Source organism: Cervus canadensis, chromosome 18 (assembly GCF_019320065.1).
Source record: "Cervus canadensis isolate Bull #8, Minnesota chromosome 18, ASM1932006v1, whole genome shotgun sequence".
Lineage (NCBI taxonomy): Eukaryota > Metazoa > Chordata > Mammalia > Artiodactyla > Cervidae > Cervus > Cervus canadensis.
The window spans coordinates 50,295,942-50,310,297 of NC_057403.1; the positions used below are offsets into that span (position 1 = coordinate 50,295,942).

The following is a 14,356-nucleotide window of genomic DNA, read 5'->3' on the forward strand; positions in this document are numbered from 1 at the left end:
AGGTCTCCTGCATTGTAGGCAGACGCTTTACCACCTGAGCTACCAGGGGAGTCCATTGGCAAGTCGGTATAAACCCCCTGCTATAAGCCCTGTGAGGTCACCGTGGAGCAGAGCAGGGCTCCTCACTTGATTCGTGCAGGGCGTGTCATTCATTCACACAAGCACACTGTAGAGTTAGTAAAGTATAGCAGAAAACATGTTCGCTAGGAGAACAAAGAACTAGAGCTCCAAGCATCCTTACCATGTCCTAAAGAATCCCCAGTGGGCCCCCAAGATGAAAGGTTGCTGCTGAACCACAAAAGATGCCAGGATTCTTGGCCTCCAGAGGAGAAGAATTCAATCCAGGGCCAGTGACGAGGCAAGATCACTTAGAACTTTTGTGTAATAAAGTTTTATTAAAGTATAAAAGAGATAGATGTTATGCATGATTAAGAATGCATATCCATGTTTATTGAGTGGTATTGACAGGTGATATTGTAGAAATTAAAGGGAAGTTTCAATTTGTTTTGAGATGATGTATTGGAAACCACCTCTACATTTAATACAGCTTTATGGAATTTTTTTTTTTTTTAATGACTGTAAGATATTTGACCATTATGAGTTGCTTTGCTGTTGTTGTTCAGCCGCTCAGTTGTGTTTAACTCTTTGTGACCTCATGGACTGCAGCACACCAGGCTTCCCTGTCCTTCACCATCTCCCAGAGCTTGCTCAAACTCATGTCCATTGAGCCGGTGATGCCATCCAACCATCTCATCCTCCATCATCCCCTTCTCCTGCCTTCAATCTTCCCCGGCATCAGGGTGTTTCCCAGTGAGTCGGCTCTTCCCATCAGGTGGTCAAAGTATTGGAGCTTCACCTTCAGCATCAGTCCTTCAATGAATATTCAGGGTTGATTTCCTTTAGAATCGGCTAGTTTGGTCACCTTGCTGTCCAAGGGACTCTCAAGAGTCTTCTCAAGCACCACAGTTCAAAGACATCAATTCTTCTGTGCTCAGCCTTTTTTCTTGTCCAGCTCTCACATCCATACATGACTACTGAAAAAACCGTTTGACTATACAGACCTTTGTAAGCAAGTAATATATCTGTTTTTTAATACACTGTCTAGGTTTGTCATTGTTTTTCTTCCTCTCTAGCTCTAGTAATAATCATAGCTATATCTTCTGAAGGAGAACTTGGGTGATTTCCACTGAATTAAAAAATAACCCTCTTTCTTTGCCTCACAGAACAGCAATAAAAACCTAACCCCTGGAAGATTTTAAGTTCTTACTGTTTTGAAGTAAAACTTGAGTTTTGAGATAGTTTTAAATTTAGAAAAAAAAAATTTTTTTTGATAGTGATAGAGGTAAGTAAAGCATTAGATCCAAATCCTTGTTTATATTTTATTTGAAATTTCTAAGGAAATATATGAAAACAGAAGCAGTTAATAAGCATTCGAAGTGTCTGGGATAGTTGAGCCTGACTGTTTTTGCTGTTCTCTTAGGTTTTTTTGAAAATGAAGATTCATGCAGTGATTGTAGTGATCATGTTAAACCAGGTAGTAGTTTACAAAGTTTTGTGCCAGAAGGAAAAACTCACTTCCCAGAAATGTTCCAGACAAGTCAACTTTTGTTCTATGAGCGATTCAGAGCTTATCAAGATTACATTTTAGGTGAGTAGGTCCTTTTTTTTGCTCCTTTTATCTTTTAATTTACAGGTAGATTGTCTCAGTTCCTCAGACTGCCATTGTTGGTTCTGAGAAAGTAGATTTACAAGGATTTATTAACTTCTCTCTGCTTTATGCTGTCTCAATCTTATTGTGTTTAATTTGTTTGTAGCTGACTGCAAGGCCTCTGAGGTAAAAGAATTCACTGCTGAGTTCTTAGAGAAGGTCCTTGAACCATCTGGATGGCGGGCAGTCTGGCACACTAATGTGTTTGAGGTGCTAGTTGAGGTAAATTTAATTCTGTTGTTAAGACATTTATCTCTACCTAAAAACACTTTCCCTCAGACTGTTATAACCAAAGTGCTTATTTTTAATTAAGAGTTATGAGCTGATTGAAAATGGCGTGTTTTTCACGTCTAATTGCTGTGGTGTAAGAAGTATTCTGCAAATTTTAAAGGCAACTGAAGAGGGAATTGAGGTGGTTTAAGTTTCACTGTCCTTTAAAAAAGGGAAATGGATTAGAAAGCTATGAAGTGGGGGAGGTATTTGAGACCATTTAAAAAATAAGATGCCTATTTATAAAGTCAGTGGGGTTTGAATTAATTTTTTATCTTCTTAGTTATAGCCCATTAAAGTAGCTCAAACCAAGCAGGCATTTTAAAACTAGCCTATTTTTTGCCGAACAGATTTGTAAGTATGTTGTTAACCTGTTGATATTATGTTCCACTGCAGAAAGTAAAAACAATCTTATTTTTCAACTGGCTGGGCCTTTTACATTAAATTTTCACTCTAATTACAGCTGTGAATTTTTCTCAGTATTTAACTGAACCACAAAAAAACCCCATTAAACTAAAATGGTAAACCAGGGAGTGTGAGTACAATTTGTACCTGCAGCCCCTTTAGAAAATGACATCACATACTACAGTGACTATATATGAAGCAGTGGTTTGCAAGCAGCTGCTCCTCATGGATTTTTAAATTTTGGATTATGCTAATACCTTTGGTTGCAGTTCAAGCCATTAAGTTGATTATGATAGTAACGCCCTGCCCTCAACATACCTCAGTTCTCTAAAAGCAGCCAAAATCATTATTTTAAAAGAGAACTGTGCCATTCCCCTGCATTCCTCTAATGCATTGCATATACTAGAGGTCTGGTTTTGGCTTTATGGCCTCTCATTGTTGGATAACATGTAAAAGCCAAGTTCCTTCAGTGCCCTTCCTGTCCTGATCTTGCCTCTCTTTGTCACCTCCTGCTGCCCCTACCTCATTTCCTTCCTTTTGTTCCAGCAAGAAAAACTGCTTCTCTGCTCTTCCAACTGCCAATTCATCTCTGCCTCAGGGCCTTTTCATCTTTCCTGCTCTTGAAACAGCTGCTTCCTTTTCATCCCAGCTCAAAAGTGACTTCCCCAACCTCTCCAGTAAAACCAGACCACCACCCCTGCTATTTATTCTTTGTCACATACTTGTTGCCACCTTATTTGTTTATTTGTCACTTTGATTACAATGTCAGCTCCATGTGGGTACAAGCCAGGTCTGTCCTGTTTGTCCTTACGTTATGGAAGAAGGCTCCCCACTCCCATTTCATGCTTTAAAAAAGAAATCAAGCTGTAAGCAGTGTTTTAGATGTATCTTAATTTTGATTTGCGTATGTTAAGTCACATTTTAAATTTCAGGTCACAGATGTAGACTTCGCAGCTTTGAAGGCAGTGGTGAGGCTTGCCAATCCGTACCTCTGTGAATCGCACGTGAGCACTTTTACTTTGGAGTGTATGAAAGAGCTCCTTGATCTGAAGGAATACCGGTTGCCCCTGCAGGAGCTGTGGGTGGTGTTTGATGATTCTGGATTATTTGACCAGACAGCACTTGCAATTGAGCATGTCAGGTAGGAATAGAGGTTGATAAAAGTAACCTTGTGGCCAAAAACTTTGGATGAAATGCTGTAATTCTGGTCTGTATTATACCTAGATTTAAAGCTCAAACTATAAACCTGGTCGCTGCAATATTTCAAAATATTCAAAGATAGAGGGATCTTTTTTAAATTAAAAAATGACTTCAATGTTTAAAATTTTCATTTTGAGATAATTTCAGACTTACAGAAAAGTTGAGAAAAATAGTACTAGGGATTTCTGTATAGCCTTTTCTCAGTGTCCCCAAATATTGACAAAAGACAGGGGATTCTTAATTTCGTTTGTATGTGTTTAGAAACTGCCTTAAAAATTCTGGATGCTAAGGCTGTAGTTGATACACTTAAATATAAGGAAAGGAAAGAAGATGAAGAAGATGATATACCATAACCTGTGCGCTGATAAGACTGACATAAACAATGTTTTCAAGGATGTGTCTGGCCAAAGAAGATGTTTTCTCAGGCCACTTCTGGGATCCTTAGGGGGGATGTGCATGCCTTTCAACCTTTTTTGGCTGAGTTGGTTTCCCCTTGTACAGGTGGATGTCTTGTCCCTTAAATGAGAAGGAAAACTCATACCTCATGTTTTCTTTAGTTTCATATAACTTTCTTGTCAGGTAGTTCCTGATACAGGTAGTTCTTTTGAATCATCTTTTTATAAGTATATATACTAAGGAAGGCTTATTTTTGGCTATTTGAAAATGGACTTATATTCCTCCATAAACTGGAAGACTGGATAATATAAAGGTCATGTTAATAATGCTGCTTGATGTTTTGTAGTTCAAAAAGTACATTTCCTGAGTACATTCATGAGTTAACCTGGTTTTGTTGAACTTAATTTGATACTCTACAAAGAAGCAGAGTGTCTTGCAACTTATCTCTGACATTTCATGGAAGATTTCTAATTCTATTCAAGGACATTTAGCCATAGGTATTCAATATTAGGCCAAACAAATATAAATCTAAAGAATTGGCTTATGTCCAGAACCAAAATAACTCCCTTATGTTTCTCTCACTTAAAAAAGCTGTCAACTGAGGCATTTGAAAGTAAAGGGATAATTTATGCATTTAGGAAATTAGAAATCAGGGAGTTAATCCCTTATGGGTATAGAAGTTGGTAGAAAGACAAGTATCTGGAACTAGTATTATTTGAAGGAGAACCTGGCTAAATTATTCTTCATTTTGAGGGCTCAGATTCTGATCACTGTCAAGAATAGGTCAGATTATGAGGGTCTTCATTTGTTCGTTTTATTCAGTAAGTATTTCAGTGCTGCGTCTTGAGTTGAGGATGAGATTTGAGGGGTGCACAAAAGAGACACAATCACCATCACCAGGGAGTTGGCAGTCTAAATGTGGGAGATGAACTTTGATGAAATAATCACGTAAAGATATGTGTGTGATTGGAAACTGCAGTGAGTGCTGTGGGGGATTTGTGTATTCTAAGACTAGCTCAGGTTTCTGTAACATGGTTATTTCCTGAGGAAATGGTATTGGAACTTGGGTCTGAAGGGTTGGCTAGTGAAAGTTGTTGCAGCAGGGTGGAGGAAGAAACATGTTGGGAAGCTCTGAATTTAAGGAGTCAAAAGGCCAGATTGGTTGGAACGTAGACAGTGATAGATGAGACTTAGGAAACCAGCTTAGAGGTCAGAAGACGCAGGGATTTGTTAGCCAATGAATCGTTTTTGTCTTCAAGTGCATTGGGAAACCCATGAAGGGTTTTCAGTCAAGGGAGAATATGATCAGATTTTTATTTAAAAGTTTCATTCTGGCTGCTGTGTAAATGGAGGGGAACCAGGTAGAGAGACCAGATAAGAGACAGAGTGGACTAGAGTGGAGATACAGCAAATAGAGATTAGGCTTATTGAGAAAGTAGGATGGCTAAGACTTGATGGTGGAATGAATATGGGAGAAGGCAAGGATGACTCCCAAGTTTCTGTCTTGAGAGGATAAACACTGGTGGAAGTGGAGATGTGAATGAAAGGTGATTGCCCAGTTCTGAGCTGGTGAGGATGATATTTGAGCTGGGCCATGAAGTATAAATACAAGCTTGTGTGTTAGTCGCTCAGTCGTGTCCGACTTTTTGCAGCCCCATGGGCTGTAGCTTGCCAGGCTCCTCTGACCATAGAATGCTCCAGGCAAGACTACTGGAGTGGGTTGCCATTCCATTCTCCAGGGAATCTTCCTGACCCAGGGGTTGAAACCAAGTCTCCTGCCTTGGAGGCAGATTCTTTTACCGTCTGAACCACCAGGGGAGCCCAGATATAAGCTCACCAGGTGGAAAAGGTGGAAGGCAGCCTGACCAGCATGTCCCAGCGGGTTTGAAAGAGCTTGTGAAATTGGAAGTTTGCACATAGGGGCTCCGAGGCAAGACAAGTACTCTAGAAGTGGTTTGTAAGTCCATCTAATATCACCAATCTCAGGAATTTGGACTTTGTTTTGAGGACAACAAGGAGCCAGCAGAGTTTTTTGGTTGAGTAAAGGCATGCTCAGGTTTCCCAGCTGGTGCTTGTGGTAAAGAACCCGCTAGCCAATACAGGAGACATAATAGATGTGGATTTGATTCCTGGATCGGGAAGATCTCCTGTAGGAGGGCATGGCAACCCACTCCAGTATTCTTGCCTGGAGAATCCCATGGACAGAGGAACCTGGAAGGCTACAGTTCATAGGGTCACAAAGAGTCGGACATGACTGAAGCGACTTAGCATGCACGCACACAAAGGCATGCTCAGGTTTGTTTTGGTTTTTTGTTTTTAAGAGATGGACTCCGGAGGGTGAAGAGACTAGCAGTCCAATCTATAAGAATTAAAAGATGGCTTCATTTTTTAAAAAAATTTTATTTATTTTCTAATTGAAAGATAATTGCTTTATAGAACTTTGTTGTTTTCTGTCAAACATCAACATGAATCAAAAGATGGCTTCATTTTCACTGCTCCCTCCTTTTCAACTTTTTGACAGTTATATAGTCTGTACTTACTGGCTTTCCACTCACGCCTCCACTTCTACAGTATTGAAATTGTGCTTAAGGTCACCTATATTCTCATGTCTAGTCATCGCTCCTCTGATCTCATCTTGCCTTGACCTCTTGGTCACATTCTAATTACTTGATCATTCTCATCTTCTTACTATCCTCTCCTCCCAGCTTCTGGGACCCCGCCTTATGATGGTGTGTCACGGGCTTGCTTTTTTAGTCATCTTGGCCTGGCCTGTTCTTCCTCTCATACTCAAATTTCAGAATGTAATTTCCCAGGGCTTAGGGCTAGGCTGTCTACTCTTATCTCTCTCTAATCAGCTTTGGAAACACATTAGAATCTCCTGGGACTTTTCTTTATAGGAATTCTTTATAAGAGTATTCCAGCTGGCACATGAAGAAAGAATGATGACAGGATCAGTATTTGCAACCCATAATAAAATAGAGATGGTCAGGTATCATGTGCTTTGCGATGAAAGTACATTTTATCCCTTGAAGCATTCTTGTCAAAAAGTCTTTCCTAAAGATGATCAAGTCTCTAGTTCTTACTATCAGTTTACTAGAAATAAAGGAAACAGAACATGTTAAATGACATGGGGATGCAATCAGTAAAATAAATTGCAAGGTGAAAAAGAGGGATGGATAATCTATAGAGTAAAAGTGATTTAATTAATTTTTTTTTTTAATTTTTTTTTTTTTTCCAGTGGGTTTTGTCATACATTGATATGAATCAGCCATGGATTTACATGTATTCCCAATCCCGATCCCCCCTCCCACCTCCCTCTCCACCCGATTCCTCTGGGTCTTCCCAGTGCACCAGGCCGGAGCACTTGTCTCATGCATCCCACCTGGGCTGGTGATCTGTTTCACCATAGATAGTATACATGCTGTTCTTTTGAAATATCCCACCCTCACATTCTCCCACAGAGTCAAAAGTCTGTTCTGTATTTCTGTGTCTCTTTTTCTGTTTTGCATATAGGGTTATCGTTACCATCTTTCTAAATTCCATATATATGTGGTTAGTATGCTGTAATGTTCTTTATCTTTCTGGCTTACTTCACTCTGTATAATGGGCTCCAGTTTCATCCATCTCATTAGAACTGATTCAAATGAATTCTTTTTAATGGCTGAGTAATATTCCATGGTGTATATGTACCACAGCTTCCTTATCCATTCGTCTGCTGATGGGCATCTAGGTTGCTTCATGTCCTGGCTATTATAAACAGTGTTGCGATGAAAAAGGCGGTGCACGTGTCTCATTTTCATCTGGTTTCCTCGGTGTGTATGCCCGAAGTGGATTGTGGGTCATATGGCAGTTCTATTCCAGTTTTTTAAATCTCCTCCACACTGTTCTTCATACGGCTGTACTAGTTTGCATTCCCACCAACAGTGTAAGAGGGTTCCCTTTTCTCCACACCCTCTCCAGCATTTATTGCTTGTAGACTTTTGGATAGCAGCCATCCTGACTGGCGTGTAATGGTACCTCATGTGGTTTTGATTTGCATTTCTCTGATAATGAGTGATGTTGAGCATGTTTTCATGTGTTTGTTAGCCATCTGTATGTCTTCTTTGGAGAAATGTCTGTTTAGTTCTTTGGCCCATTTTTGAATTGGGTCATTTATTTTTCTGGAATTGAGCTGCAGGAGTTGCTTGTATATTTTTGAGATTAATCCTTAAAAGTGATTTAATTAAATTTAATGGCTGATCTTTGTTTGGATCTTGATTTAAATTAGCCAAATGTAATAAAACAATAGCAGCAACAATGAAAGAAAGAGATAATTAGGGGAAACCAAACACTGGGGATACTTGCTTATTAAGTAATTAAAACTTTTTTGTATAAAGATTTATCTCACAGGCACACAGTAAACAGTTACAAGTGATATGTCAGAAATTTGCCTTAAAATAATCCAGTGTCAGTATGGTGGGGGTAGGAGAGCAGAGATGTAAGTGGGTGTAGTAGAGGTAAAATAAAGTTGCCGTGAGTTGGTATCGTCAAAGCTGGATCATGGACATGTGGTATTCATGATACTTTTTGTTCTTGTAAATGTTTGAAATTTTTGATGATAAAAAATTTGTTAAATTACTTTGGGCAACTTTAAAAAAATATGGGTCCTGTACACTCTCTCTCCTGTCTCCCACCCAAGAGACTCTGATTTATTGGTCTGGGATAGGGTTGCAAATCAATTTTTAAAGGCTTCCCAGGGGACTCCAATATGCAGCCAGAGTTGAGAACTACTGCTTTATGTCTCTGGATGATCTCATCTATTGCTTTAATGCCGCCATCTATACGCTGACAACTTCCAGATTGATGTCTCTAGCCTTGACCTTTTTCTTGAGCTCAGGTCTTGTATATTCATCTGCTCTCTGACGTCATCCACTTGGAGTTCAAATAGGCATCTCAACCTGAAGGTAGTGAAAACAGAACTCTTCATTTTTAGCCCTGAACTTGTTTCTCTCCCAGTCTTTTCTAAACAAATGGCACTACTTCCCACCAAGTTTCAGATGGTCAATAAATAGTTCTTCTGATAAAAAGAAGGTCGTAACAGAACCAATGTTGTAGAAAAACTTATATAGCCAATCCAAAGAAGTTCTGTGGGACTCATGATTGTCTAATTAGCAAATATGCAGTCTTCTCTACCATACTTGGTAGACTTGTTTGATTTACTCTTACCCTTCTAACATTTTGAGCCAGTGATTGAATTTGTATGATACTGATTTACTTTTCAGGTTTTTCTATCAGAACATTTGGAGGAGTTGGGATGAAGAAGAGGAGGATGAGTATGATTATTTTGTCAGATGTGTTGAACCTCGATTGAGATTGTAAGTATTTATTAGTGGCCTTGAACGTGTTGGAAAAATAGCTATTTATGGTTTAATTTAACCTGTGTTTTGTGTATACTGTATATATACTCCAGGAGCCTACAGACAGAGACAAATAGTATAACCCATTGACAAGTTATTAAATTTGTGTAAGTGCAGAGAAACCTACTTTGTGTTTATAAACCAACTTGTAGTGTTTTTAGAATCTAAAAGCAGAGAATTCAAGAACATCTAAGTTAACAGCTTACTCTTTTTTGAATTTAAGTAAAACTCAGTTGAGCATGTATTAAATAAAAAGAACCAAATTCAAAGATAATTGTTTGGAAAACAGTGAAATTAATTGAATTATAGAAGACTTCTTTTTAAAGAGTACTTTTAACGACATGGGTTTACTCTAAGTAAAACATACTAGGCTAAACAGATTTACCTCAGGATGTTTTGTCAAGTTCTTTTCCTTAAATCTTATTTTACAGATAAAAACACTGCATAGTTAATATTGATGGTGAATAAAAATTTCCAAAATAGCTAAACAAATATAACATATACCTAAGTAAACAAAATACCTAAACACATTCTTCTGATATATCATGTTTTGGTAGGGAAAAACCCTTCCATTATAAAAATACCCCAAATTAACCATGCAACCCAAGTAGTTGTCCTGCACTGACTTTGTTAAATGTTGTTTCCACTAGATAGTGCTATAAGACCAGATAATTTTTTGATACTTCTGCACTGTAATTTAATAGGCAGTGCTGCAAAAGAATAAAATTAGACCTTGCATGACAAAAGTAAATTGCAGAAGGTAATTTTTTTCCCTGTGTAAAAGATGATTTGGTTACATAAGATATGGCAATACTCTTTACATTTCTGTAGAACTGATTTGATTTAGTAAGTTTCCCTTGGTTTAAATAGTAAGTCATAAGTAAAAAAATACCTGAGAAGTTTGGTTAAGGTTGGTTCTTCTTGGTTTAGAATTGTGAATGTCTAATTTCAGATTTTCATAAATTGGCTATTATTTTTGTTTAGCCTTTCCAATGTTTCCATTGTTCATTTCCCATTTTTCCATAATGTAGTCAATAAAATCCAGACTTTCAATAAGCTTGCATATTTTCTAGTTTTGATATACTTGCTCTTAAAGAGCAGTGATTGGTTTTGATTGAAGGGAAATGTAATGGTGGATGAATATCATGTATCTGGCGAATTTGATCTTTATTTGGAAAATACTATATTCCGATTTGACAGCTTTACATGTTCAAACAATAAGAAATGATTTACATACATATCTTATACTTCACTGGCAGATGGAAAAGCATAAGGGAGGAATTGTTTTCAGTTATGGAGAAAAAACTATGGGACTTGATGGGGAAATCAGAATGTTATCAAATATAGACAGACTCTTTAAAAGGTCCCTGGGCTAAGACAAGAGTAGAGCTATTCACAGGCAAGAGCTAAAGAGCAAAGAGCTAAAGGGAATCAAACTATATTGTCTTGATTTCTCATTGTGAAGTAAATATTTTTCCTTTCTAATTCCTTTCTAATAATAATTCCTTTCTAATTCAAAACTCTGCTTCAAAGGTTATGGATCTGAGACACAGGTATTGGTTCATTACTTTCAGACCATGAAGCATCACTATAATGAGAATAAGCTGATTGGCATGGACATTGGAAGTGCTAAGAAACTTATTTTAAAATTTGAGTCTTAATCTCCATAATTTAATAGACCTGATCAAGCAGTCAGTGGTTGGGTTCCCCAGTTTCTTGTTTGCAAAATGGATTTCTAGAATATTTTTAAATGTTTTTTAAATGTTAATATTTAAAATTTTAAATATTTTTAACCAAAGCAGACAAAATCCTTGCTTTTCAAGCTTCACGTAATTCATTTACTTGAAAAGTGGAAAAAGTATTTTTTATTCATCTTAAATACTATTTAAATGCTTGCTGTAATTTGATGTAAATTTGTTTAGGATGTGGTTTTCTTTTTTTGTCCTCCTATCTTATTTAGCATGACAAAGTTAAGACATTAAGGCAATAGTACACAACCTTGGCTGTACATTAGAATCTCCAGGGAATTTAAAACAAATAACTCCTCTGCTTCTAGAGACTAATTTAATTGGTGTGGATGGGGGCCTGAGCATCTGTATTTTTAAAAATTCCCCAGTGATTAGCCCAGGCTGGATGCATGAGACAAGTGCTCCGGCCTGGTGCACTGGGAAGACCCAGAGCAATCGGGTGGAGAGGGAGGTGGGAGGGGGGATCGGGATGGGGAATACGTGTAAATCCATGGCTGATTCATGTCAATGTATGACAAAACCCACTACAATATTGTTAAGTAGTTAGCCTCCAACTAATAAAAATAAATGGAAAAAAAAAAACAATTCCCCAGTGATTCTAATAAGCAGCCAAGGTTAAGAAGCTCTGGCCTGTACAACCCAGCAATCCGACTGCTAGGCATACGCACCAAGGAAACCAGAATTGAAAGAGACGTGTATGTTCCCCGACTCCCAGTGTTCATCACAGCACTGTTTACAATAGCCAGGACGTGGAAGCAACCCAGATGTCTATTGGCAGATGAATGGATAAGAAAGTTGTGGTACATATACGTACATATACACAGTGGAATATTACTCAGCTATAAAAAAGAACACATTTGAGTCAGTTCTTTAGAGGTGGATAAAACTAGAGCCTATTATACAGAGTGAAGTAAGACAGAAAAACACCAGTACAGTATATAAATGCATATATGTGGAATTTAGAAAGATGGTAATGATGACCCTATACGTAAGACAGCAAAAAAGACACAGATGTAAAGAACAGACTTTTGTACTCTGGGAGAGGGTGAGGGTGGGATGATCTGAGAGAACAGCATTGAAACATGTATATTACCATATGTGAAACATGACCAGTCCAAGTTTGATGCATGAAGCAGGGCACTCAAAGCCCGTGGTGTACTGGGACAGCCCAGAGGGATGGGATGGGGAAGGGGTGAGAGAGGGGTTCAGGATGGGGTGAGGGGGACACATGCACACCCATGGCTGGTTCATGTCAATGTATGGCAAAAACCACCACAACATTATAAAGTGATTAGCCTCCGATTAAAAAAAAGAAGCTCTGGCCTAAGTTAATATACTTGGAAAATAAAGCAATTATTTATACTTGAAAAATAAAGCAATTATTTTAAAACTATAGGTAATGAAATAATATTACATTTATTTTCAAATCCATTTCATATCCATTAACTTAATTGCACTTTTATAAATTATTGCATCTAGAAGAACTTTTTGTTGTGTTTATATATTTGAGAAGGTATATAAATTAATAATAAACTTTAAGTGTGAACAGTGTTGTCCAATACAAGGTTATTTTGTTTTAATCACTCTCTAGTTTAGTAATAACAGCTCTATTTTTTTTCTCAGAATCTCAAAGACTTGTGTTTTTGAAATACTCTAGTAATCTTCCTGAAGAAATATTCAACAAATTCTGCTCCATGGTGCTTAAAATGCAGGAAAGGACTAGATGATTTGAATCATTTAAAACTTTTAATCCTATAAATGTGGTAATCTTAAACATTGTTATGAACTATTTGGGATGCTTTCCTCCCCACCCCACCTCCAGATTGTCCACTGCAGCCCACTTATTAAGATTTTGAATTTAATATATGAGAAAATAATTTCTTATTAAATAATAATTACAAATTGTGCAACATAAGCTTTCGGTGCTTCAAAAACACAAATGCTTGGATCTAAGGGGAAAAAAACAGCAACTCCTCAAAAGTGAAAAATTAGTGGCCTTAATGAAGTGGCCCTTAAAACTTTCGATAACATCCACCTATTTAGTAAGACTTAACATGTTGCTAAGTTGCATACTCTGAGACACTTTTCTAATGGGGTCTTTGAGGATGAAATGGCTGTCATAATGATGGGAAAATGTGTCTGAAAGGCAATGGGTTTCAATTTGCTTTTAAACTTTCAGGCATTATGACATTCTTGAAGACCGAGTTCCTTCAGGACTTATTGTTGACTACCAAAATCTGTTGACTCAATGTGAGGAGAGTTACAGGAAATTTTTAAATCTGAGAAGCAGTTTGTCAAATTGTAACTCTGACTCTGAGCAGGAAAACATCTCTATGGTGGAAGGGTTAAAGTTGTACTCAGAAATCGAACAGCTGAAACAAAAGCTAAAACTCATTGAGAATCCTTTGTTGAGGTATGTATATTTTTGTTATTCTCAACTAGTCAGCATCTTTTCCAACCAGCTGTCCTACTGAGAACTGACAGGTCTATTTGGTTTCTTTAAGATATGTATTTGGTTATCAGAAGAATTCTAATATACAAGCAAAAGGCATCCGTCCAAACGGCCAGAAGGTCACCCATGTGGTCTCCTCCATCATGATGACTGGTCTGCTGCAGTCCCTGCTCAGGGATAGGCTTTGCCCAGAGCCTTGTAAGGAAGAAATAGAAATTAAGGTAAAAGAGTTTCTTCTTCCAGTTGCTTTTTTTTGTCTGATTCACCCAAGGCTTCCCTAAATTCTACAGAAAGTTTATAGGTGTCTCCCTGAGCTGGTTTTCTGTGGAGTGGGAAGCAGTGAGAGCCCTGCCTTCCCACATAGTCACTTATCAGTCACTTATAGCCACTGATATTTGCTTATCAGTCACGTAAAGGGCTCAGTGCAACAGCAAAGGAGATAAACATACAGTTTCGGCTCCCTTTTCAAAATGAAACATGAAGGCACCTGGAGTAATACTCAGGTTGCATTTGAGGGGTATATATTTGCAATATGTTGTTGTTGTTTTCTAGTTCCATAGTGATCCGTTGTCTGCTATAAATGCCTGCTATGAGGGTGACACTGTTATTGTTTGTCCTGGCCATTATGTGGTACATGGTGCATTCTCCATTGCTGACTCCATTGAGTTGGAAGGTGAGTATGGAAGATCATACAACCAAACTCTCCTGCATGAGACACTTGAGAAAACAGGAAATCATTGATCTTGTTGAAGCTCTAAGAATTTTATTTCAACCCAATTAA

The 14,356-nt window shown here is 37.9% G+C and overlaps 1 protein-coding gene across 2 annotated transcripts in view; it reads left to right on the forward strand.

The window, feature by feature from the left end:
- The window catches only part of SHCBP1 (SHC binding and spindle associated 1), a 34,785-nt gene that overhangs the window by 2,909 nt on the left and 17,520 nt on the right, over positions 1-14,356 (forward strand). For both annotated transcript variants that reach the window (XM_043436974.1, XM_043436976.1), the window contains exons 2-8: positions 1,481-1,648; positions 1,815-1,930; positions 3,316-3,524; positions 9,241-9,333; positions 13,303-13,536; positions 13,628-13,796; positions 14,128-14,248. In XM_043436974.1, the coding sequence (XP_043292909.1) occupies positions 1,481-1,648; positions 1,815-1,930; positions 3,316-3,524; positions 9,241-9,333; positions 13,303-13,536; positions 13,628-13,796; positions 14,128-14,248 (1,110 nt within the window). The remainder of the gene's footprint in view (positions 1-1,480; positions 1,649-1,814; positions 1,931-3,315; positions 3,525-9,240; positions 9,334-13,302; positions 13,537-13,627; positions 13,797-14,127; positions 14,249-14,356) is intronic.